Raw genomic sequence first — 25,440 nt, 5'->3', positions numbered from 1 at the left:
TCGTGGTTATTCTCATCTACAATCTCTCCGCATGCAGTGTAAAGGGAGGCACACACCGCACGGATGCGTTTTAAAAGTCAGACAACTTTTCAGTCAGTCAGAAATTCATATCCACCATGAATCAGTTACAAGGAGCAATAGGATCTAGGGGCTGAGTACATTACTATCTGTTGCATAAAATAATCTACTCCCTTAAGAAAAACCAAAGCATTTGGAGACTGCAACAAGGCCACTTTATAAGCATCAAGAAAATGAGAGGTCATTCAATGAAAAAAAGATTATGCAGTAAAAGTGATGATGTAAAAGCTGTCACATGATGACATGAATAATTAATTTATGACCAGGGATGAAATGTCAAAAATTTGACAACAAGGTGTCTGATGGAAAGACCAGGTCCACACGCGAAGGTCCAATTAAACTGATTTAATGCTAAACAGTCTATGTGTCAACTCGCAAAGGTCCCGTCGGAACGCTGAAACTATGCACAGAATCTTCTCAACTAACAATTAGCACAACAGAATTCAGGGTTGGACTTACAGCTTGAGCAGACTACTCTGGCACTGCATAAGAGTGAACGTATGTGTCTGTTATTCAGGGACAGTTGCATAAGTGTTCCTTTTATACATCAGCAAATTTTAACATTCCCTGCTTGTATGTGCCTTGCCTTCCCCCATTTCCCATTAGGAAGCCTGAACCCATAGTGCGCATGCAGGAGCGCACCTCTGCACAACCCACGGTTGGAATTTGGGAGGTGTTTGTGTCAGCCTGTATTGCTTCATGTTCAGGAGCTCATGGTACCGGAGAGTTTTTGTTCCTCTTTCCCTCCATCCATTAACCGTGTGAGATAAAGGGATGAGAAAGTGTGAGGAAGTCACCCAGGAACGTCTATGGTTGGACTTGAACCGGGAGACTCCTTGTTCCTCATCTAATACCTTGACTGCTGCATCACAATTGATCTGAACTCTCAACTTTGGTGGTTTACTTACATTTGTCCTTGTGGAACCATTCTAAAATTTCTTAGACTTAGCTTAAGATCTCCAAGGAGAGCCAATGTTCTTCTGAAGCTGCCTAGAGCTTAACTGTCTTTTTCAGACCCAATGGGGTCGATAAAGTGGGGGCTTTGATGTTCACAGTTGGGAGGAAAAATTGATGGCTGTCAATTCTCTAATCTTCTCTCCCTTCGCTTTAGAATGTTCTCCTAATGTCCAGCTGAAACCCTTCCATCTTTTGATTCTGTCTTCTGAAGCACCAGAGGCAAGATGGACTCTCTCTCAGGTTCTTCTGGAGACAGTAATTTCCTTTCCCTTTAAAATTCTCTTTACGAGACTAATCAGTAACTCTCTCGACATGTCGTCATGCTAGAGTTAAAAGGCCTCCCCACAGACAAGAGAGGAGACAGGACGACCCTCCCTCAGCCACCTTGCCCACAGCTGAACTGTTCCAAGAATCAAGAGAGTCACATAAATCTGTTCCACCCTTGACATGGGCAATCTGCCACTTGAGAAAATTAACCAGTGTTGTGTTCCTGGCACAGATGTGTCCCAAGGATTTCTCCACAGGCAAAATAGGATGGTAAAGTTGGATGGTAATTCACCAGAGGGATGAAACAAAGCAGACACATGCTAGAAATTGAGAAATGATTAGAGTTTTTGGAATCATTTGTGAGTGGTCATTTAGTAGATGGACACTTGTTGAAATGGTGTGACCTCAAGATAGTCATTGTTGCAGAAAGGACCCCACCCACTGAGATGGTTTCGTGCCCTGTAATGGTTCCACTCCATCGCACTCCAGAAGCAAAGGGCATTTGGTATAATGGACATAGTAGAAGCACCCCTAAACTCAAGCCTGATAAACAGCCAAGCATTTTTGAGGTTGTTCTGAAATTAGTAAAAAGCGAAATAATGTTTCAATGGTGTTGTAGCCCAAGCTCCAATACCACACGATAGTGGACAGCCATTGATTGATTTGAGCACGAGGGGGCATAGGAGGGGGTATCTGCTATCTGCCATGACACTGTGGGGCATACAAGTTGCACCTCTAGCATCTATCCACAGCTAGATAAAAGATTAAGACATAGTAGACCATGTCATGAAACACTGATTGTGATGACTTTGACTGCTACATATATATATATCCAGGATCCCAATCCTTGTGCTGAGGTGTTGAGGAGTTGAGGTGCTGAGTTGCGGAGGAGCTGAGGTGCTGAATTGCGGAGGTGTTGAGGAGCTAAGGTGCTGAAGTGCGGAGGTGCTGAAGTGCGGACGTTCTGAGGTGCTGAAGTGCTGAAGTGCAGAGGTGCTGAAGTGCTGAGGTTCTGAGGCGCTGAAGCGCTGAGGCGCTGAAGCGCTGAGGAGCTGAGGTGCGGAGGTGCTGACGTGCGGAGGTGCTGAAGTGCTGAGGAGCTGAAGTGCGGAGGTGCTGAAGTGCTGAGGTGCTGAAGTGCGGAGGGGTTGAGGAGCTAAGTGCTGAGGTGCTGAAGTGCTGAGGTTCTGAGGTGCTGAAGTGCTGAAGTGCGGAGGTGCTGAAGTGCTGAGGTTCTGAGGAGCTGAGGTGCGGAAGTGCTGAAGCGCTGAGGTGCTGAAGCGTCGAGGAGCTGAAGTGCGGAGGTGCTGAAGTGCGGAGGTGTTGAGGAGCTAAGTGCTGAGGTGCTGAAGTGCGGACGTTCTGAGGTGCTGAAGTGCTGAAGTGCGGAGGTGTTGAGGAGCTAAGTGCTGAGGAGCTGAGGTGCGGAAGTGCTGAAGTGCTGAGGTGCTGAAGCGTCGAGGAGCTGAAGTGCGGAGGTGCTGAGGTGCTGAAGCGTCGAGGAGCTGAGGATCCTGGTAAGGACACACCTCCGGAAGGAGGACCCAGCGTGTCACAGTTCACACTTCGAGATAAACCACTGAGATGTCATCACCCCATAGCACCAAGCCTTGATGACATGTTTGCTTGGCACCTTGTAAAATTTTGTTGCTAATCCCCATTTTAAATAGAATACCAAGAAGACCTCTGCTATTTGTTGGTGGCCGCAAAACAATGAGCTTGTTTTTCATATGAAGCTCTCATCACTATTGCAAATTTTATTGATGCAGTTGTGATCACAATCAATCTCACAAAAAGTAGTACTGCCTAAACTGTGAGAAAGCAACTAGTTGGGCTACCTTTGCAGATTGGCATTTGGGGAAAAAGTGAACACTTTTCTCACGCGCTAAATCAAAAATTTTACCTCTAGAAATTGTTAGCGTCTGTTGTGGTTTGAAAGGAAAAAAGTTCCTTAAATTAAAAGACTTTTCATGGGGAATATTATAACACAGCCACTTATATAGATCATTCTAGATACAGTAGTTTAGCAGGTCCATGGTTGTATCTCCTACATAGTAGGATTTACATTTTGAAAACAAAGTTAGTGTTGATGTTTCTTGTTATAATATGGAAAGTGAAAAGTCCTGGAGAGGGATGGGCAACCAGGTGCTATCCAGGAAGATTGGACTGTGTTTCCCTCAGTTATTAGGGGAGGCAAAGGGAGTTGCCTTTTCAAGCACTTAGAGCCTGACTACCGAAGAGAATGTGAAGAGAATGCGTTTCAGCAGACGTTGAAGTCTGCGGGAGAAAACAAGAAGCTCCACTGCTCTTTGGAGACTAAACTATTAGGCAGATGGGAGATGGCCTTTTCCTGCATCATTCCCAGAGTTTAAAAGGCACTCTTGAGGAAGCTGCATTTGGCTACAGCTCTGTCTTTAACTCACGTCGTCACGGCGGCATCACGTGACATATCTGGACTTTTTTTTCTCCTTCACTAAACCGGGTGTGGCTGTGGCCAGCATGTGACCCATCCAGCCCACGGGCTGGGAGCTTGACACAGCCCTGTCCTAAAGGATCAGATTAGAGGACCTGGAGGGCAAATATAATTTAAAAATGATGTGCTATTGTAGACATTGCGTCTCAAGATCTACATTCCAATTTTTGAAATAAAAATGTTAAAGCTATTCTGCATTCTCACCTATTACCTTACCTTCTAGTTTCCATCACTGATTTTGCGATGGAAAACCATTTGTTGAGAAGATTAAGAGAAACCATGAAACGTCTCCAAAAAGAGGTAAGAAAAAACATTTGTTCATAGGCTGTCGCAGTAAATGCTATTCTCAAGTGTGATAAAACGTATAGAAATTTGAATAGTTAGGTAGGTAGGTCGGTCGGTCGGTCGGTAGGTGGGTAGTAGGTGGGTAGGTAAGTAGGTCGGTCGGTCAGTCCCTGAGAATCAAACACAAACAAGTGGAAGGAAAGCAAAGAGAGAGACCCAGAGTCTCTATTGCAACTTGGGCAGCCAAATAAGTTGGATGAATGAATCAATGAACTTGCAGAGCTATCTTAGGTCATTGTAAGTATTGATTTAACATATTTAATAGGCCAAGTTGCTAATGGAGATTTTACATGACTTTTAGCAGGAGTACTTTTCGTTTTCTCTGCACTTAAAATGAAAGGGCTGTTTGGGGATATAGTAGAAGGACTCCCTATCTGTCCCATTCCTATTCCCAAGAATAGGAATGGGAATTTTTCAAGAGGAAGCAGGACTTTCTTTTTTGTTTTCCTTGAAGATGTTTAGATTCTCATCCAAGAAGCTGCTCCAGTTGTGGACGAACATCAAAATCTTCCAGGCCGGGGTGCAAACTTTAGATGACAGAAATACAGTTGGCACCGCAGATTTGAAGCTGAAACTATCTTTAACAACAACCCAAGTCACATAGAGCTGTTGTTAGAAAAAATAGTGGCTGTCAATTTGTTTGTTTTTTTAAATGGGGTATTTTGTCATGGCAGGAAGAAACATCCAGACTTCCTCTTCTGTCATCTACCACAGAAGAACGGAGACGTGCTGAGGTAATTGTTAATAATGCATGTGCAACATATTTTAGATAGTGTACATGTTCGCTTTCTATTTCCATTACATATATGAGATCCACACACACACACACACACCTATTCAATACAAACTAGTTTATTTGTAATTTCTAATAAAGAATGGCAATTATCAGAGTTTGTGCTAATTCTTGGTTCGTTCCTTCCTTGCCACATTAGCTACTTTCTTTGGCCCTATACAATAGTAACATAAAATTTAGATGATTCATATTTGGTTTGAACCACTGTCTTTTACGTTTCCTAAACAAATTAACTAAAACTAGGTCTTTCTTTTTTTATCCCAGCGGGAATACTCTTTATTGCCTGTATTGAACATCTACAGCAATAAATTGGGAGTTGCACATGTGTGTGCTCATCTTGGAATGCATGATTTTAATATGCACAAATATGCTTGTCTACACCCCTGACTCTTTTCCTAAAGAGGAACTTTAAAGTAATATCCTCTTTACACTGACATCACAGAGAATTAATGGAAAACAAATTCATGTAATTCTTCTCATGATCATGAAATGTATCTCCTTGAAGAAATTTTCGTAAGGAAGAAAATTATCAAGCAAACATCTACAATTCATTTTATGTTTTTCATTCTTCACGGAATTGCTAGGTTTCCAGGCGTCCAGAAAATATTAGGATGCAGCTGGACCAGGATTTAAATTTAAGGATGCGTTCCCATCAGGTAAGCCATCTAGCATGTGAGGAATCTTTTGAGCGTGGATTAAATAATTCACGTCGTAATAAGAGGGGAAGAAGCCCAGTGTGAGTGATGGGGTAGTGGGGGTGGGGGTAGGGAGTGCGCTGATATGGAAATATATTCCTGACTTGTGATGTACTTTTGTTTCTCTAGATTGTTCACACCAAAACCGAAAGACTGGAAGTAGATCTGAAGAGAGCGAGGAACCAGAGTTATGCGTAAGTCATGGCATACGCCATACCTTTATGTGGTGCACAAACATTTTAGGTATCCTCTACACTACAGAATGACTTCTGAAAAGAGTTTAGTAACACTTTGCTGTTTATTATCTTGAGGGTTTATTAATACCCTTGTTACGCTCCCTCATAAACAAGGTCCGGCGGAGCACGAGATAACAAGGGTATTAATACAATTAATATACGCTCCCTCATAAACAAGGTACTACTATCTCTGAGAGACCAACTTGTTGAAATATGTCGACAGTTAGGCATTTGTGAGCAGTGAGAACTTTCCCCATATCCTACATCCATAACTTGACTTTGCTTCTGAAAATCATTTTGAATTTGTTTGTGCCTTTCATGGAACATATTTAGAAAAAAAGAAAAATAAATGGTCAAAGCATTATTTCCTGTGCATTGACGTACACACACAAACGTGGCGCACGAAAGCGCACGCACGCACGCACCCACCCATGAAGGTATTTTTAATGTGTTTTAATTGAAGAAAAGGAGTGATCATTCAAGTAAAAAAGCTCATTCTTTTACAAAGGGAGCTAATTTCTCTCCGATCTTCATAATTTGCAGAAAGACAATGGAAATGTCAAAACTCCTGACAGAGAAAGAGGAGCTGGAATTAAAAATTCAGGAGCTTACGAATAAAAATCTGCAACTGGCCAAAGAAAAAGAGGAACTCTTCATACTCTGCAAAGAGTATGAAGAAAAGCTGAGCAGGTGAGCTAGTAACCCTGACTTCCTCTTCCTTTCTCAGCTATTTCAGTTAGTTTTAATGTTAAACGAGTATTATGATTCAAATAAAAAAACCTAAGGGGGCTAATTTCACTCTGCTCGTGATATTTTACAGGGAAAAGAGTTCAGATGAGCCTGGGCAGCTGGACAAACTCAGACGAGAAAATGAGAGTCTCAGCTGCAAGCTTAAAAAATATGCTGGAGAAAATGCAGAGCTCCTACGGGAAAATAATGACCTTAAAGAAGAATTTTATAGGTGAGAAATGTTTAGATCGAACTTGATTTTTTCTTTCCAATTCAAATTTATTTATTAGAGCCCTTAAGCCAGATATACCGGATGAAAGAAATGTTCCATTCTTTTATATGTATGTATAACTGAATAAGAGAAGAGCAATAGGTATAATGGAATGCAAAAATAATTAAGAATGTAGGTATGCTTAGTAATTCAAGTAAAAAATGAAGAAGGCTAATATCTCTTGTCCTCATAATTTACAGAAAAAGAGGAGTAATAGCAAAGCTAACGATAGAAAACAAAGAGCTCGAAATGAAAACAGAGGTCCTGACCTTCAAAAATATTGAGTTGACCGACGAGAAAGAGGAGCTCTGTCGAGAGTACGAAATAAGACTGTGGAGGTGAGAAATTTTTAGATAGCCACCATGAATTTCCTGTTCCAGAATTTCACATTAGGTTCCCCTTATCTTAGAAAGCTTGGGAAAACCTGAACATCTCCTTACTTCAGGAAGAAATTAATGAATTATGGCTCATTATACTTTTACATATACAAATCTAGGAGTTAATCTCATGGAAGTGAATGGGAAGATATGTATAGGAGAGATCTTTTAACCTCCAACCCCCGCTGCCCAACAATATTCATACACTTCTACACACTTTAGACACAAGAGTGAGAGTTTCCTGACATCAAAGCAGTTCCCATCCTTTTTTAATTAAGAATGCTTTGTTGTTGGTCCAGATTCACATCTAACCTTCTGGCTTTTTCTAGAGAGACACAACTGAGGAAGGGCCGCTGCCCCTTAATGATGGACCGAGACCAGATGGAGCAGAGACCCAGCAGCAGAGAGAGCAAAGGAGGCTCTGTGAGTCTCTGCCAAACAAGGGCAGACATTACCGAAAACAAGACAGAAGCTCAAGACAAAACGAAGCCTCAAATCAATTTGAGATATCAATTAAATAAGAAATGGCTTAAGGCTTCAGTAGACAGCCTCAAAATCAGAACATCTAAGGAACCCGGGCAAAATATACTGAGGTGGCTTCAGCAATCGCTGAAAATCCTGAAAGAGGATTCCTCTGAACTGTACACCCTGCCCGAGTGGCTTAAAGCATCCACCACCAACCTCCCGAAGGAATGTGCTGAGGCATCCAGGGGGGATGTGAATGGTTGGCTAGAAACATCGATAAATCATCTCCAAGAAGAAGGGCCAGAAACCTGCGATTTAGATGTGCAGGGATGGCTTGAAGCATCTATTATAGGCATTCAACATCTACAAAAATCCAAGTCGAGCCAGAAAAAAGGGATGGCTGGAAAAATCAATAGAGAACCTCAAGAAGCAATGTCCTGAAGGATCTCTGGTGAATAGATTAGAATGGCTTCAAGGATCCTTAGAAAGCCTGTCACTTTCTGGAGAACCTAGACCAGTTCTTGAAAAATGGCTTCGACAATCCTTAAAAAACCTGCAAGACGAAGGTCCTAAAGTATCTAAACAAGATGCCAAAAAATGACTTGAAATATCTATAAAGAATCTTGAGGAGGAAGGACACCTAGGTACTCGGGAATGGCTTGAAGCCTCTATTAAAGGCGTTCAGGATCTACAGAAGTCCACGGTAGAGATTAAAAGAACTCTGAGGAAGAGATGGTTTGAAAAATCAATAGCAAACCTCAAGAAGCAATGTTCCGAAGGACCCGTGGAAAATAGTTTACAATGGCTTCAAGGATCCTTAGAAAGCTTTTTATTTTCTGAAGAACCCATACCGCAACTGGAAAAATGGCTTCAACGATCCCTGAAAAACTTGGAAAAGGTCCTGAAACATACAAGCAAGATGCCAAAAATGGCTTGAAATATCTGTAAATAGCTTCAAAGGGGAAGGACCTGAAGCACCCCATCTAGGTACTCGGGAATGTCCTGAAGCATCTATTAAGGGCATCCAGGATCTCAAATACTCTAAGGAATCAAAAACAAGCATGGTAAAGAGGAAGGAGAGGGTGATTTGGGTAGAACCTGCTTGCTCTGAAAGAAACTTATGGGTGGATGGATGGCTTCAAGCATCTTTAGCAAGTTCAGAAAGAATGGTCCTAGTGCACCCAAAACAGATATGCAAGCATGGCTACAACCATCTCTGAAAAACCTCAGACGAGAATCCCCGGAAGAAGCCAGAAAGAATGGCTCTTGGAATGCATAGAAAACGTCCTGAAGAAATCGTGCAATATGTGAATGAGTAGCTTGAGATAGTTTTAAATCACCTCCATGGGGAAGAGCCTGAAACCTCCCATCCCATCCCATCTTGGTACAGACTTGTCTCTCATTTCTGCTGCTTCTAGGGTTACTGGGATCAAGATGACCAAATGTACAAACTGGAAACCTGTCAGCAAGTATTTATTGTTGTGGTTTTCCAAAACTTCTTGGGCCTTTTTGGAGTGAGTGGCATACTGTTTTCCTAATGGACGTTGGTATTACAGCAGGAGCTTCATAACCAATGAACGCTTGTCATCAACAATTGCGATTATCTAGACGCTGCCTTAAGTTGGGTGGGAGGAGAAAAGAAAGAGAGTGGAAGGAAAAAGGAAAGAAGAAGCGATTGATATGGAGGAAGAAAAGGAAAGAAGGGCCAAACGACAAGCATGATTTATGCCAAAATGCCAAGAATGGATAGACAACCGTAGAGCACGGACAAAGAAAGGATAGACCAAGATTGCATATGCCATACAGGCTGTGTCACCTGTACCAACAACTCACTAAAACAAAGAGATCCTTGTGAACTAGGAATTATGCCAGTGAGAGCTGGATGATTCAGGAAGATAACCATCAAAGTTAAATAGTCTTCCCTGATAGCCTATCAAGAAATCTCAAGCCAAGTGAGATATCAGAAAAGCTGTCACCAAGGAGCTATCTGAAGAAATGCATTTAAGCATTAGTTTAGAAATTAGATCAGTCAGCAATGACACCAATTTTAGAGGCACGCCTCTGTTTCTATGTGCGATGTATGAAGAGGAAGCATTTTTCCTAAAAATACATATTACTGGTCCACAGCCCATGTGAATTTGCCCTACCTAGACATAAACAAAATGAGATATCGTTCTGTAACTAAGAGGTTAGTTCACGGATCAGAAGGTCTGGAAATAGCTTCCCCATGAACTCAACAGATATCTTAAACAAGCCATGATAGCCTAGGTCAGCACATTTAGGAAAAGAACAAGACAGATTTACTCGTCATGGCTGTGGTAAGGATTTCTGAAGCATCTTGATGAGAAGCACTGTGAATACTGTATCATCTCTGGTGGAGAATCTGTGGGCCTCCAGTATTTTGGGGGTAGAAATTCCCAGCTCATGGGCCTTCTCTCCGAGGCTGGAATCCGGGAACATCTGCAGCCCTCCTTTTGAGAGAAATGCCGTGTTTTCACCTGATTCTTACAGGAGAAGTGTCAGCTAAGTTTCGGCATGTGCGCTACTCTTTTGGACCATTTCAAATGGGTCTTCGCCGTTGATCATTTTGTTTGTTTGGAGTCAACTGACCTACGTGTATAAAATCATATAGGGAACCACATGCAGCTCTCATCGAAAAGCCAGATGTGAAAGCTGGAAGCTTTGAAGGTGAAAAGGAATCAACCAAAATCAGAAGTGCTCCCCTGAGTGCAGCATTGCTAGCATAACAATGCAGCCTATGTGGAAGGAAGGGGATGCCTTATCAGGAAACGTGTCAGACTTCCATGCCCGTCCGACAGTTATGGACCACGGTCTTGTCTGTTGTGTGGGGCTGTACGCCCAGGGCCTCAGAGCATCACCATTGCTTGAAATGGGGTTCCCAGCAGCAAAAGAGCCAACATTGGACTTGATGGTGCAGGAGTATGAAGGGAGTTCCAGAAAAAGTGCAGACTGCAGGAACCCTTTCAGCAGGTCGAAAAAGGCTCCCCACCCATTTGCACTACTCAGGTGACCCTGAGGACCAAGCAAACCTCCAAGTGGCCTCAACAACTCTCTAAAAGAATACAAATGCCCAGCTGTCTGCAAGGAATATCAATCCTTCCATTCCCACCATCCAATCAGACCTGAAGAACCTTCTTGGTTGAGAAGCGAAATGACTTCTAAGACTTGATGCTTTCGTCTATTTAATTTGCCTTCTACAGCACGTTGCTATCACGTGACGTTCCATGACATTTTTTACCTTTGGGGAGCTGGTGTGGGCATGGCCTGTGCATGGGGCATACGGCCTGAAGGCCGCCAGTTTGACATCCCTGTTCTACAGGAACTTAATAAAGCCTGAAATCTCCTCGTTAACTGGTTTGTTCGTTGTGTTTGGATTCTCAAAGAGCCATTTATCTGGCCCCTGGGCCATTGCCTGATACTTTGCGAAAAACACACACAGACACGTAAACATATCTGATTTATCATATCAGATTTATTTACTTTGAATAACATGTAAATTAACAATCAAACAAGGGAGCCACCTAAACAAATTTCCTATTCAGATGCAATGGTGGCAAGAGGCCAAGATCCCTTGCAAATTAGGCTCCCACCAGAAATCAACTGTATCCATAAGGTATCTGGGGGAGACCACCAATATGGGTCTGGCCTTGCATAGGGCCCAATCTCTAAAAGGGGAACTTTCACTCAAATCGTGGTTATTCTCATCTACAATCTCTCCGCATGCAGTGTAAAGGGAGGCACACACCGCACGGATGCGTTTTAAAAGTCAGACAACTTTTCAGTCAGTCAGAAATTCATATCCACCATGAATCAGTTACAAGGAGCAATAGGATCTAGGGGCTGAGTACATTACTATCTGTTGCATAAAATAATCTACTCCCTTAAGAAAAACCAAAGCATTTGGAGACTGCAACAAGGCCACTTTATAAGCATCAAGAAAATGAGAGGTCATTCAATGAAAAAAAGATTATGCAGTAAAAGTGATGATGTAAAAGCTGTCACATGATGACATGAATAATTAATTTATGACCAGGGATGAAATGTCAAAAATTTGACAACAAGGTGTCTGATGGAAAGACCAGGTCCACACGCGAAGGTCCAATTAAACTGATTTAATGCTAAACAGTCTATGTGTCAACTCGCAAAGGTCCCGTCGGAACGCTGAAACTATGCACAGAATCTTCTCAACTAACAATTAGCACAACAGAATTCAGGGTTGGACTTACAGCTTGAGCAGACTACTCTGGCACTGCATAAGAGTGAACGTATGTGTCTGTTATTCAGGGACAGTTGCATAAGTGTTCCTTTTATACATCAGCAAATTTTAACATTCCCTGCTTGTATGTGCCTTGCCTTCCCCCATTTCCCATTAGGAAGCCTGAACCCATAGTGCGCATGCAGGAGCGCACCTCTGCACAACCCACGGTTGGAATTTGGGAGGTGTTTGTGTCAGCCTGTATTGCTTCATGTTCAGGAGCTCATGGTACCGGAGAGTTTTTGTTCCTCTTTCCCTCCATCCATTAACCGTGTGAGATAAAGGGATGAGAAAGTGTGAGGAAGTCACCCAGGAACGTCTATGGTTGGACTTGAACCGGGAGACTCCTTGTTCCTCATCTAATACCTTGACTGCTGCATCACAATTGATCTGAACTCTCAACTTTGGTGGTTTACTTACATTTGTCCTTGTGGAACCATTCTAAAATTTCTTAGACTTAGCTTAAGATCTCCAAGGAGAGCCAATGTTCTTCTGAAGCTGCCTAGAGCTTAACTGTCTTTTTCAGACCCAATGGGGTCGATAAAGTGGGGGCTTTGATGTTCACAGTTGGGAGGAAAAATTGATGGCTGTCAATTCTCTAATCTTCTCTCCCTTCGCTTTAGAATGTTCTCCTAATGTCCAGCTGAAACCCTTCCATCTTTTGATTCTGTCTTCTGAAGCACCAGAGGCAAGATGGACTCTCTCTCAGGTTCTTCTGGAGACAGTAATTTCCTTTCCCTTTAAAATTCTCTTTACGAGACTAATCAGTAACTCTCTCGACATGTCGTCATGCTAGAGTTAAAAGGCCTCCCCACAGACAAGAGAGGAGACAGGACGACCCTCCCTCAGCCACCTTGCCCACAGCTGAACTGTTCCAAGAATCAAGAGAGTCACATAAATCTGTTCCACCCTTGACATGGGCAATCTGCCACTTGAGAAAATTAACCAGTGTTGTGTTCCTGGCACAGATGTGTCCCAAGGATTTCTCCACAGGCAAAATAGGATGGTAAAGTTGGATGGTAATTCACCAGAGGGATGAAACAAAGCAGACACATGCTAGAAATTGAGAAATGATTAGAGTTTTTGGAATCATTTGTGAGTGGTCATTTAGTAGATGGACACTTGTTGAAATGGTGTGACCTCAAGATAGTCATTGTTGCAGAAAGGACCCCACCCACTGAGATGGTTTCATGCCCTGTAATGGTTCCACTCCATCGCACTCCAGAAGCAAAGGGCATTTGGTATAATGGACATAGTAGAAGCACCCCTAAACTCAAGCCTGATAAACAGCCAAGCATTTTTGAGGTTGTTCTGAAATTAGTAAAAAGCGAAATAATGTTTCAATGGTGTTGTAGCCCAAGCTCCAATACCACACGATAGTGGACAGCCATTGATTGATTTGAGCACGAGGGGGCATAGGAGGGGGTATCTGCTATCTGCCATGACACTGTGGGGCATACAAGTTGCACCTCTAGCATCTATCCACAGCTAGATAAAAGATTAAGACATAGTAGACCATGTCATGAAACACTGATTGTGATGACTTTGACTGCTACATATATATATATCCAGGATCCCAATCCTTGTGCTGAGGTGTTGAGGAGTTGAGGTGCTGAGTTGCGGAGGAGCTGAGGTGCTGAATTGCGGAGGTGTTGAGGAGCTAAGGTGCTGAAGTGCGGAGGTGCTGAAGTGCGGACGTTCTGAGGTGCTGAAGTGCTGAAGTGCAGAGGTGCTGAAGTGCTGAGGTTCTGAGGCGCTGAAGCGCTGAGGCGCTGAAGCGCTGAGGAGCTGAGGTGCGGAGGTGCTGACGTGCAGAGGTGCTGAAGTGCTGAGGAGCTGAAGTGCGGAGGTGCTGAAGTGCTGAGGTGCTGAAGTGCGGAGGGGTTGAGGAGCTAAGTGCTGAGGTGCTGAAGTGCTGAGGTTCTGAGGTGCTGAAGTGCTGAAGTGCGGAGGTGCTGAAGTGCTGAGGTTCTGAGGAGCTGAGGTGCGGAAGTGCTGAAGCGCTGAGGTGCTGAAGCGTCGAGGAGCTGATGTGCGGAGGTGCTGAAGTGCGGAGGTGTTGAGGAGCTAAGTGCTGAGGTGCTGAAGTGCGGACGTTCTGAGGTGCTGAAGTGCTGAAGTGCGGAGGTGCTGAAGTGCTGAGGTTCTGAGGAGCTGAGGTGCGGAAGTGCTGAAGTGCTGAGGTGCTGAAGCGTCGAGGAGCTGAAGTGCGGAGGTGTTGAGGTGCTGAAGCGTCGAGGAGCTGAGGATCCTGGTAAGGACACACCTCCGGAAGGAGGACCCAGCGTGTCACAGTTCACACTTCGAGAGAAACCACTGAGATGTCATCACCCCATAGCACCAAGCCTTGATGACATGTTTGCTTGGCACCTTGTAAAATTTTGTTGCTAATCCCCATTTTAAATAGAATACCAAGAAGACCTCTGCTATTTGTTGGTGGCCGCAAAACAATGAGCTTGTTTTTCATATGAAGCTCTCATCACTATTGCAAATTTTATTGATGCAGTTGTGATCACAATCAATCTCACAAAAAGTAGTACTGCCTAAACTGTGAGAAAGCAACTTGTTGGGCTACCTTTGCAGATTGGCATTTGGGGAAAAAGTGAACACTTTTCTCACGCGCTAAATCAAAAATTTTACCTCTAGAAATTGTTAGCGTCTGTTGTGGTTTGAAAGGAAAAAAGTTCCTTAAATTAAAAGACTTTTCATGGGGAATATTATAACACAGCCACTTATATAGATCATTCTAGATACAGTAGTTTAGCAGGTCCATGGTTGTATCTCCTACATAGTAGGATTTACATTTTGAAAACAAAGTTAGTGTTGATGTTTCTTGTTATAATATGGAAAGTGAAAAGTCCTGGAGAGGGATGGGCAACCAGGTGCTATCCAGGAAGATTGGACTGTGTTTCCCTCAGTTATTAGGGGAGGCAAAGGGAGTTGCCTTTTCAAGCACTTAGAGCCTGACTACCGAAGAGAATGTGAAGAGAATGCGTTTCAGCAGACGTTGAAGTCTGCGGGAGAAAACAAGAAGCTCCACTGCTCTTTGGAGACTAAACTATTAGGCAGATGGGAGATGGCCTTTTCCTGCATCATTCCCAGAGTTTAAAAGGCACTCTTGAGGAAGCTGCATTTGGCTACAGCTCTGTCTTTAACTCACGTCGTCACGGCGGCATCACGTGACATATCTGGACTTTTTTTTCTCCTTCACTAAACCGGGTGTGGCTGTGGCCAGCATGTGACCCATCCAGCCCACGGGCTGGGAGCTTGACACAGCCCTGTCCTAAAGGATCAGATTAGAGGACCTGGAGGGCAAATATAATTTAAAAATGATGTGCTATTGTAGACATTGCGTCTCAAGATCTACATTCCAATTTTTGAAATAAAAATGTTAAAGCTATTCTGCATTCTCACCTATTACCTTACCTTCTAGTTTCCATCACTGATTTTGCGATGGAAAACCATTTGTTGAGAAGATTAAGAGAAACCATGAAACGTCTCCAAAAAGAGGTAAGAAAAAACATTTGTTCATAGGCTGTCGCAGTAAATGCTATTCTCAAGTGTGATAAAACGTATAGAAATTTGAATAGTTAGGTAGGTAGGTCGGTCGGTCGGTCGGTAGGTGGGTAGTAGGTGGGTAGGTAAGTAGGTCGGTCGGTCAGTCCCTGAGAATCAAACACAAACAAGTGGAAGGAAAGCAAAGAGAGAGACCCAGAGTCTCTATTGCAACTTGGGCAGCCAAATAAGTTGGATGAATGAATCAATGAACTTGCAGAGCTATCTTAGGTCATTGTAAGTATTGATTTAACATATTTAATAGGCCAAGTTGCTAATGGAGATTTTACATGACTTTTAGCAGGAGTACTTTTCGTTTTCTCTGCACTTAAAATGAAAGGGCTGTTTGGGGATATAGTAGAAGGACTCCCTATCTGTCCCATTCCTATTCCCAAGAATAGGAATGGGAATTTTTCAAGAGGAAGCAGGACTTTCTTTTTTGTTTTCCTTGAAGATGTTTAGATTCTCATCCAAGAAGCTGCTCCAGTTGTGGACGAACATCAAAATCTTCCAGGCCGGGGTGCAAACTTTAGATGACAGAAATACAGTTGGCACCGCAGATTTGAAGCTGAAACTATCTTTAACAACAACCCAAGTCACATAGAGCTGTTGTTAGAAAAAATAGTGGCTGTCAATTTGTTTGTTTTTTTAAATGGGGTATTTTGTCATGGCAGGAAGAAACATCCAGACTTCCTCTTCTGTCATCTACCACAGAAGAACGGAGACGTGCTGAGGTAATTGTTAATAATGCATGTGCAACATATTTTAGATAGTGTACATGTTCGCTTTCTATTTCCATTACATATATGAGATCCACACACACACACACACACCTATTCAATACAAACTAGTTTATTTGTAATTTCTAATAAAGAATGGCAATTATCAGAGTTTGTGCTAATTCTTGGTTCGTTCCTTCCTTGCCACATTAGCTACTTTCTTTGGCCCTATACAATAGTAACATAAAATTTAGATGATTCATATTTGGTTTGAACCACTGTCTTTTACGTTTCCTAAACAAATTAACTAAAACTAGGTCTTTCTTTTTTTATCCCAGCGGGAATACTCTTTATTGCCTGTATTGAACATCTACAGCAATAAATTGGGAGTTGCACATGTGTGTGCTCATCTTGGAATGCATGATTTTAATATGCACAAATATGCTTGTCTACACCCCTGACTCTTTTCCTAAAGAGGAACTTTAAAGTAATATCCTCTTTACACTGACATCACAGAGAATTAATGGAAAACAAATTCATGTAATTCTTCTCATGATCATGAAATGTATCTCCTTGAAGAAATTTTCGTAAGGAAGAAAATTATCAAGCAAACATCTACAATTCATTTTATGTTTTTCATTCTTCACGGAATTGCTAGGTTTCCAGGCGTCCAGAAAATATTAGGATGCAGCTGGACCAGGATTTAAATTTAAGGATGCGTTCCCATCAGGTAAGCCATCTAGCATGTGAGGAATCTTTTGAGCGTGGATTAAATAATTCACGTCGTAATAAGAGGGGAAGAAGCCCAGTGTGAGTGATGGGGTAGTGGGGGTGGGGGTAGGGAGTGCGCTGATATGGAAATATATTCCTGACTTGTGATGTACTTTTGTTTCTCTAGATTGTTCACACCAAAACCGAAAGACTGGAAGTAGATCTGAAGAGAGCGAGGAACCAGAGTTATGCGTAAGTCATGGCATACGCCATACCTTTATGTGGTGCACAAACATTTTAGGTATCCTCTACACTACAGAATGACTTCTGAAAAGAGTTTAGTAACACTTTGCTGTTTATTATCTTGAGGGTTTATTAATACCCTTGTTACGCTCCCTCATAAACAAGGTCCGGCGGAGCACGAGATAACAAGGGTATTAATACAATTAATATACGCTCCCTCATAAACAAGGTACTACTATCTCTGAGAGACCAACTTGTTGAAATATGTCGACAGTTAGGCATTTGTGAGCAGTGAGAACTTTCCCCATATCCTACATCCATAACTTGACTTTGCTTCTGAAAATCATTTTGAATTTGTTTGTGCCTTTCATGGAACATATTTAGAAAAAAAGAAAAATAAATGGTCAAAGCATTATTTCCTGTGCATTGACGTACACACACAAACGTGGCGCACGAAAGCGCACGCACGCACGCACCCACCCATGAAGGTATTTTTAATGTGTTTTAATTGAAGAAAAGGAGTGATCATTCAAGTAAAAAAGCTCATTCTTTTACAAAGGGAGCTAATTTCTCTCCGATCTTCATAATTTGCAGAAAGACAATGGAAATGTCAAAACTCCTGACAGAGAAAGAGGAGCTGGAATTAAAAATTCAGGAGCTTACGAATAAAAATCTGCAACTGGCCAAAGAAAAAGAGGAACTCTTCATACTCTGCAAAGAGTATGAAGAAAAGCTGAGCAGGTGAGCTAGTAACCCTGACTTCCTCTTCCTTTCTCAGCTATTTCAGTTAGTTTTAATGTTAAACGAGTATTATGATTCAAATAAAAAAACCTAAGGGGGCTAATTTCACTCTGCTCGTGATATTTTACAGGGAAAAGAGTTCAGATGAGCCTGGGCAGCTGGACAAACTCAGACGAGAAAATGAGAGTCTCAGCTGCAAGCTTAAAAAATATGCTGGAGAAAATGCAGAGCTCCTACGGGAAAATAATGACCTTAAAGAAGAATTTTATAGGTGAGAAATGTTTAGATCGAACTTGATTTTTTCTTTCCAATTCAAATTTATTTATTAGAGCCCTTAAGCCAGATATACCGGATGAAAGAAATGTTCCATTCTTTTATATGTATGTATAACTGAATAAGAGAAGAGCAATAGGTATAATGGAATGCAAAAATAATTAAGAATGTAGGTATGCTTAGTAATTCAAGTAAAAAATGAAGAAGGCTAATATCTCTTGTCCTTATAATTTACAGAAAAAGAGGAGTAATAGCAAAGCTAACGATAGAAAACAAAGAGCTCGAAATGAAAACAGAGGTCCTGACCTTCAAAAATATTGAGTTGACCGACGAGAAAGAGGAGCTCTGTCGAGAGTACGAAATAAGACTGTGGAGGTGAGAAATTTTTAGATAGCCACCATGAATTTCCTGTTCCAGAATTTCACATTAGGTTCCCCTTATCTTAGAAAGCTTGGGAAAACCTGAACATCTCCTTACTTCAGGAAGAAATTAATGAATTATGGCTCATTATACTTTTACATATACAAATCTAGGAGTTAATCTCATGGAAGTGAATGGGAAGATATGTATAGGAGAGATCTTTTAACCTCCAACCCCCGCTGCCCAACAATATTCATACACTTCTACACACTTTAGACACAAGAGTGAGAGTTTCCTGACATCAAAGCAGTTCCCATCCTTTTTTAATTAAGAATGCTTTGTTGTTGGTCCAGATTCACATCTAACCTTCTGGCTTTTTCTAGAGAGACACAACTGAGGAAGGGCCGCTGCCCCTTAATGATGGACCGAGACCAGATGGAGCAGAGACCCAGCAGCAGAGAGAGCAAAGGAGGCTCTGTGAGTCTCTGCCAAACAAGGGCAGACATTACCGAAAACAAGACAGAAGCTCAAGACAAAACGAAGCCTCAAATCAATTTGAGATATCAATTAAATAAGAAATGGCTTAAGGCTTCAGTAGACAGCCTCAAAATCAGAACATCTAAGGAACCAGGGCAAAATATACTGAGGTGGCTTCAGCAATCGCTGAAAATCCTGAAAGAGGATTCCTCTGAACTGTACACCCTGCCCGAGTGGCTTAAAGCATCCACCACCAACCTCCCGAAGGAATGTGCTGAGGCATCCAGGGGGGATGTGAATGGTTGGCTAGAAACATCGATAAATCATCTCCAAGAAGAAGGGCCAGAAACCTGCGATTTAGATGTGCAGGGATGGCTTGAAGCATCTATTATAGGCATTCAACATCTACAAAAATCCAAGTCGAGCCAGAAAAAAGGGATGGCTGGAAAAATCAATAGAGAACCTCAAGAAGCAATGTCCTGAAGGATCTCTGGTGAATAGATTAGAATGGCTTCAAGGATCCTTAGAAAGCCTGTCACTTTCTGGAGAACCTAGACCAGTTCTTGAAAAATGGCTTCGACAATCCTTAAAAAACCTGCAAGACGAAGGTCCTAAAGTATCTAAACAAGATGCCAAAAAATGACTTGAAATATCTATAAAGAATCTTGAGGAGGAAGGACGCCTAGGTACTCGGGAATGGCTTGAAGCCTCTATTAAAGGCGTTCAGGATCTACAGAAGTCCACGGTAGAGATTAAAAGAACTCTGAGGAAGAGATGGTTTGAAAAATCAATAGCAAACCTCAAGAAGCAATGTTCCGAAGGACCCGTGGAAAATAGTTTACAATGGCTTCAAGGATCCTTAGAAAGCTTTTTATTTTCTGAAGAACCCATACCGCAACTGGAAAAATGGCTTCAACGATCCCTGAAAAACTTGGAAAAGGTCCTGAAACATACAAGCAAGATGCCAAAAATGGCTTGAAATATCTGTAAATAGCTTCAAAGGGGAAGGACCTGAAGCACCCCATCTAGGTACTCGGGAATGTCCTGAAGCATCTATTAAGGGCATCCAGGATCTCAAATACTCTAAGGAATCAAAAACAAGCATGGTAAAGAGGAAGGAGAGGGTGATTTGGGTAGAACCTGCTTGCTCTGAAAGAAACTTATGGGTGGATGGATGGCTTCAAGCATCTTTAGCAAGTTCAGAAAGAATGGTCCTAGTGCACCCAAAACAGATATGCAAGCATGGCTACAACCATCTCTGAAAAACCTCAGACGAGAATCCCCGGAAGAAGCCAGAAAGAATGGCTCTTGGAATGCATAGAAAACGTCCTGAAGAAATCGTGCAATATGTGAATGAGTAGCTTGAGATAGTTTTAAATCACCTCCATGGGGAAGAGCCTGAAACCTCCCATCCCATCCCATCTTGGTACAGACTTGTCTCTCATTTCTGCTGCTTCTAGGGTTACTGGGATCAAGATGACCAAATGTACAAACTGGAAACCTGTCAGCAAGTATTTATTGTTGTGGTTTTCCAAAACTTCTTGGGCCTTTTTGGAGTGAGTGGCATACTGTTTTCCTAATGGACGTTGGTATTACAGCAGGAGCTTCATAACCAATGAACGCTTGTCATCAACAATTGCGATTATCTAGACGCTGCCTTAAGTTGGGTGGGAGGAGAAAAGAAAGAGAGTGGAAGGAAAAAGGAAAGAAGAAGCGATTGATATGGAGGAAGAAAAGGAAAGAAGGGCCAAACGACAAGCATGATTTATGCCAAAATGCCAAGAATGGATAGACAACCGTAGAGCACGGACAAAGAAAGGATAGACCAAGATTGCATATGCCATACAGGCTGTGTCACCTGTACCAACAACTCACTAAAACAAAGAGATCCTTGTGAACTAGGAATTATGCCAGTGAGAGCTGGATGATTCAGGAAGATAACCATCAAAGTTAAATAGTCTTCCCTGATAGCCTATCAAGAAATCTCAAGCCAAGTGAGATATCAGAAAAGCTGTCACCAAGGAGCTATCTGAAGAAATGCATTTAAGCATTAGTTTAGAAATTAGATCAGTCAGCAATGACACCAATTTTAGAGGCACGCCTCTGTTTCTATGTGCGATGTATGAAGAGGAAGCATTTTTCCTAAAAATACATATTACTGGTCCACAGCCCATGTGAATTTGCCCTACCTAGACATAAACAAAATGAGATATCGTTCTGTAACTAAGAGGTTAGTTCACGGATCTGGAAATAGCTTCCCCATGAACTCAACAGATATCTTAAACAAGCCATGATAGCCTAGGTCAGCACATTTAGGAAAAGAACAAGACAGATTTACTCATCATGGCTGTGGTAAGGATTTCTGAAGCATCTTGATGAGAAGCACTGTGAATACTGTATCATCTCTGGTGGAGAATCTGTGGGCCTCCAGTATTTTGGGGGTAGAAATTCCCAGCTCATGGGCCTTCTCTCCGAGGCTGGAATCCGGGAACATCTGCAGCCCTCCTTTTGAGAGAAATGCCGTGTTTTCACCTGATTCTTACAGGAGAAGTGTCAGCTAAGTTTCGGCATGTGCGCTACTCTTTTGGACCATTTCAAATGGGTCTTCGCCGTTGATCATTTTGTTTGTTTGGAGTCAACTGACCTACGTGTATAAAATCATATAGGGAACCACATGCAGCTCTCATCGAAAAGCCAGATGTGAAAGCTGGAAGCTTTGAAGGTGAAAAGGAATCAACCAAAATCAGAAGTGCTCCCCTGAGTGCAGCATTGCTAGCATAACAATGCAGCCTATGTGGAAGGAAGGGGATGCCTTATCAGGAAACGTGTCAGACTTCCATGCCCGTCCGACAGTTATGGACCACGGTCTTGTCTGTTGTGTGGGGCTGTACGCCCAGGGCCTCAGAGCATCACCATTGCTTGAAATGGGGTTCCCAGCAGCAAAAGAGCCATCATTGGACTTGATGGTGCAGGAGTATGAAGGGAGTTCCAGAAAAAGTGCAGACTGCAGGAACCCTTTCAGCAGGTCGAAAAAGGCTCCCCACCCATTTGCACTACTCAGGTGACCCTGAGGACCAAGCAAACCTCCAAGTGGCCTCAACAACTCTCTAAAAGAATACAAATGCCCAGCTGTCTGCAAGGAATATCAATCCTTCCATTCCCACCATCCAATCAGACCTGAAGAACCTTCTTGGTTGAGAAGCGAAATGACTTCTAAGACTTGATGCTTTCGTCTATTTAATTTGCCTTCTACAGCACGTTGCTATCACGTGACGTTCCATGACATTTTTTACCTTTGGGGAGCTGGTGTGGGCATGGCCTGTGCATGGGGCATACGGCCTGAAGGCCGCCAGTTTGACATCCCTGTTCTACAGGTACTTAATAAAGCCTGAAATCTCCTCGTTAACTGGTTTGTTCGTTGTGTTTGGATTCTCAAAGAGCCATTTATCTGGCCCCTGGGCCATTGCCTGATACTTTGCGAAAAACACACACAGACACGTAAACATATCTGATTTATCATATCAGATTTATTTACTTTGAATAACATGTAAATTAACAATCAAACAAGGGAGCCACCTAAACAAATTTCCTATTCAGATGCAATGGTGGCAAGAGGCCAAGATCCCTTGCAAATTAGGCTCCCACCAGAAATCAACTGTATCCATAAGGTATCTGGGGGAGACCACCAATATGGGTCTGGCCTTGCATAGGGCCCAATCTCTAAAAGGGGAACTTTCACTCAAATCGTGGTTATTCTCATCTACAATCTCTCCGCATGCAGTGTAAAGGGAGGCACACACCGCACGGATGCGTTTTAAAAGTCAGACAACTTTTCAGTCAGTCAGAAATTCATATCCACCATGAATCAGTTACAAGGAGCAATAGGATCTAGGGGCTGAGTACATTACTATCTGTTGCATAAAATAATCTACTCCCTTAAGAAAAACCAAAGCATTTGGAGACTGCAACAAGGCCACTTTATAAGCATCAAGAAAATGAGAGGTCATTCAATGAAAAAAAGATTATGCAGTAAAAGTGATGATGTAAAAGCTGTCACATGATGACATGAATAATTAATTTATGACCAGGGATGAAATGTCAAAAATTTGACAACAAGGTGTCTGATGGAAAGACCAGGTCCACACGCGAAGGTCCAATTAAACTGATTTAATGCTAAACAGTCTATGTGTCAACTCGCAAAGGTCCCGTCGGAACGCTGAAACTATGCACAGAATCTTCTCAACTAACAATTAGCACAACAGAATTCAGGGTTGGACTTACAGCTTGAGCAGACTACTCTGGCACTGCATAAGAGTGAACGTATGTGTCTGTTATTCAGGGACAGTTGCATAAGTGTTCCTTTTATACATCAGCAAATTTTAACATTCCCTGCTTGTATGTGCCTTGCCTTCCCCCATTTCCCATTAGGAAGCCTGAACCCATAGTGCGCATGCAGGAGCGCACCTCTGCACAACCCACGGTTGGAATTTGGGAGGTGTTTGTGTCAGCCTGTATTGCTTCATGTTCAGGAGCTCATGGTACCGGAGAGTTTTTGTTCCTCTTTCCCTCCATCCATTAACCGTGTGAGATAAAGGGATGAGAAAGTGTGAGGAAGTCACCCAGGAACGTCTATGGTTGGACTTGAACCGGGAGACTCCTTGTTCCTCATCTAATACCTTGACTGCTGCATCACAATTGATCTGAACTCTCAACTTTGGTGGTTTACTTACATTTGTCCTTGTGGAACCATTCTAAAATTTCTTAGACTTAGCTTAAGATCTCCAAGGAGAGCCAATGTTCTTCTGAAGCTGCCTAGAGCTTAACTGTCTTTTTCAGACCCAATGGGGTCGATAAAGTGGGGGCTTTGATGTTCACAGTTGGGAGGAAAAATTGATGGCTGTCAATTCTCTAATCTTCTCTCCCTTCGCTTTAGAATGTTCTCCTAATGTCCAGCTGAAACCCTTCCATCTTTTGATTCTGTCTTCTGAAGCACCAGAGGCAAGATGGACTCTCTCTCAGGTTCTTCTGGAGACAGTAATTTCCTTTCCCTTTAAAATTCTCTTTACGAGACTAATCAGTAACTCTCTCGACATGTCGTCATGCTAGAGTTAAAAGGCCTCCCCACAGACAAGAGAGGAGACAGGACGACCCTCCCTCAGCCACCTTGCCCACAGCTGAACTGTTCCAAGAATCAAGAGAGTCACATAAATCTGTTCCACCCTTGACATGGGCAATCTGCCACTTGAGAAAATTAACCAGTGTTGTGTTCCTGGCACAGATGTGTCCCAAGGATTTCTCCACAGGCAAAATAGGATGGTAAAGTTGGATGGTAATTCACCAGAGGGATGAAACAAAGCAGACACATGCTAGAAATTGAGAAATGATTAGAGTTTTTGGAATCATTTGTGAGTGGTCATTTAGTAGATGGACACTTGTTGAAATGGTGTGACCTCAAGATAGTCATTGTTGCAGAAAGGACCCCACCCACTGAGATGGTTTCGTGCCCTGTAATGGTTCCACTCCATCGCACTCCAGAAGCAAAGGGCATTTGGTATAATGGACATAGTAGAAGCACCCCTAAACTCAAGCCTGATAAACAGCCAAGCATTTTTGAGGTTGTTCTGAAATTAGTAAAAAGCGAAATAATGTTTCAATGGTGTTGTAGCCCAAGCTCCAATACCACACGATAGTGGACAGCCATTGATTGATTTGAGCACGAGGGGGCATAGGAGGGGGTATCTGCTATCTGCCATGACACTGTGGGGCATACAAGTTGCACCTCTAGCATCTATCCACAGCTAGATAAAAGATTAAGACATAGTAGACCATGTCATGAAACACTGATTGTGATGACTTTGACTGCTACATATATATATATCCAGGATCCCAATCCTTGTGCTGAGGTGTTGAGGAGTTGAGGTGCTGAGTTGCGGAGGAGCTGAGGTGCTGAATTGCGGAGGTGTTGAGGAGCTAAGGTGCTGAAGTGCGGAGGTGCTGAAGTGCGGACGTTCTGAGGTGCTGAAGTGCTGAAGTGCAGAGGTGCTGAAGTGCTGAGGTTCTGAGGCGCTGAAGCGCTGAGGCGCTGAAGCGCTGAGGAGCTGAGGTGCGGAGGTGCTGACGTGCGGAGGTGCTGAAGTGCTGAGGAGCTGAAGTGCGGAGGTGCTGAAGTGCTGAGGTGCTGAAGTGCGGAGGGGTTGAGGAGCTAAGTGCTGAGGTGCTGAAGTGCTGAGGTTCTGAGGTGCTGAAGTGCTGAAGTGCGGAGGTGCTGAAGTGCTGAGGTTCTGAGGAGCTGAGGTGCGGAAGTGCTGAAGCGCTGAGGTGCTGAAGCGTCGAGGAGCTGAAGTGCGGAGGTGCTGAAGTGCGGAGGTGTTGAGGTGCTGAAGTGCTGAGGTGCTGAAG

At 42.8% G+C, this 25,440-nt stretch overlaps 1 protein-coding gene across 1 annotated transcript in view; it reads left to right on the top strand.

Annotated features, from left to right (window-relative positions):
• Positions 1-25,440, top strand: part of LOC139315023 (centrosomal protein of 290 kDa-like) — a 171,471-nt gene that overhangs the window by 49,645 nt on the left and 96,386 nt on the right. Inside the window, exons 24-35 of the mRNA XM_070941046.1 lie at positions 5,498-5,569; positions 5,738-5,802; positions 6,388-6,534; positions 6,665-6,805; positions 7,045-7,182; positions 7,551-7,644; positions 16,895-16,966; positions 17,135-17,199; positions 17,785-17,931; positions 18,062-18,202; positions 18,442-18,579; positions 18,948-19,041. Coding sequence (XP_070797147.1) covers positions 5,498-5,569; positions 5,738-5,802; positions 6,388-6,534; positions 6,665-6,805; positions 7,045-7,182; positions 7,551-7,644; positions 16,895-16,966; positions 17,135-17,199; positions 17,785-17,931; positions 18,062-18,202; positions 18,442-18,579; positions 18,948-19,041 — 1,314 coding nt within the window. The remainder of the gene's footprint in view (positions 1-5,497; positions 5,570-5,737; positions 5,803-6,387; positions 6,535-6,664; positions 6,806-7,044; positions 7,183-7,550; positions 7,645-16,894; positions 16,967-17,134; positions 17,200-17,784; positions 17,932-18,061; positions 18,203-18,441; positions 18,580-18,947; positions 19,042-25,440) is intronic.

This window comes from Pituophis catenifer, unplaced genomic scaffold (assembly GCF_029215685.1).
Source record: "Pituophis catenifer annectens isolate HBS135680 unplaced genomic scaffold, rPitCat1.0.hap2 SCAF_3, whole genome shotgun sequence".
NCBI lineage: Eukaryota > Metazoa > Chordata > Lepidosauria > Squamata > Colubridae > Pituophis > Pituophis catenifer.
This window is presented reverse-complemented; position numbering and strand designations above follow the sequence as displayed.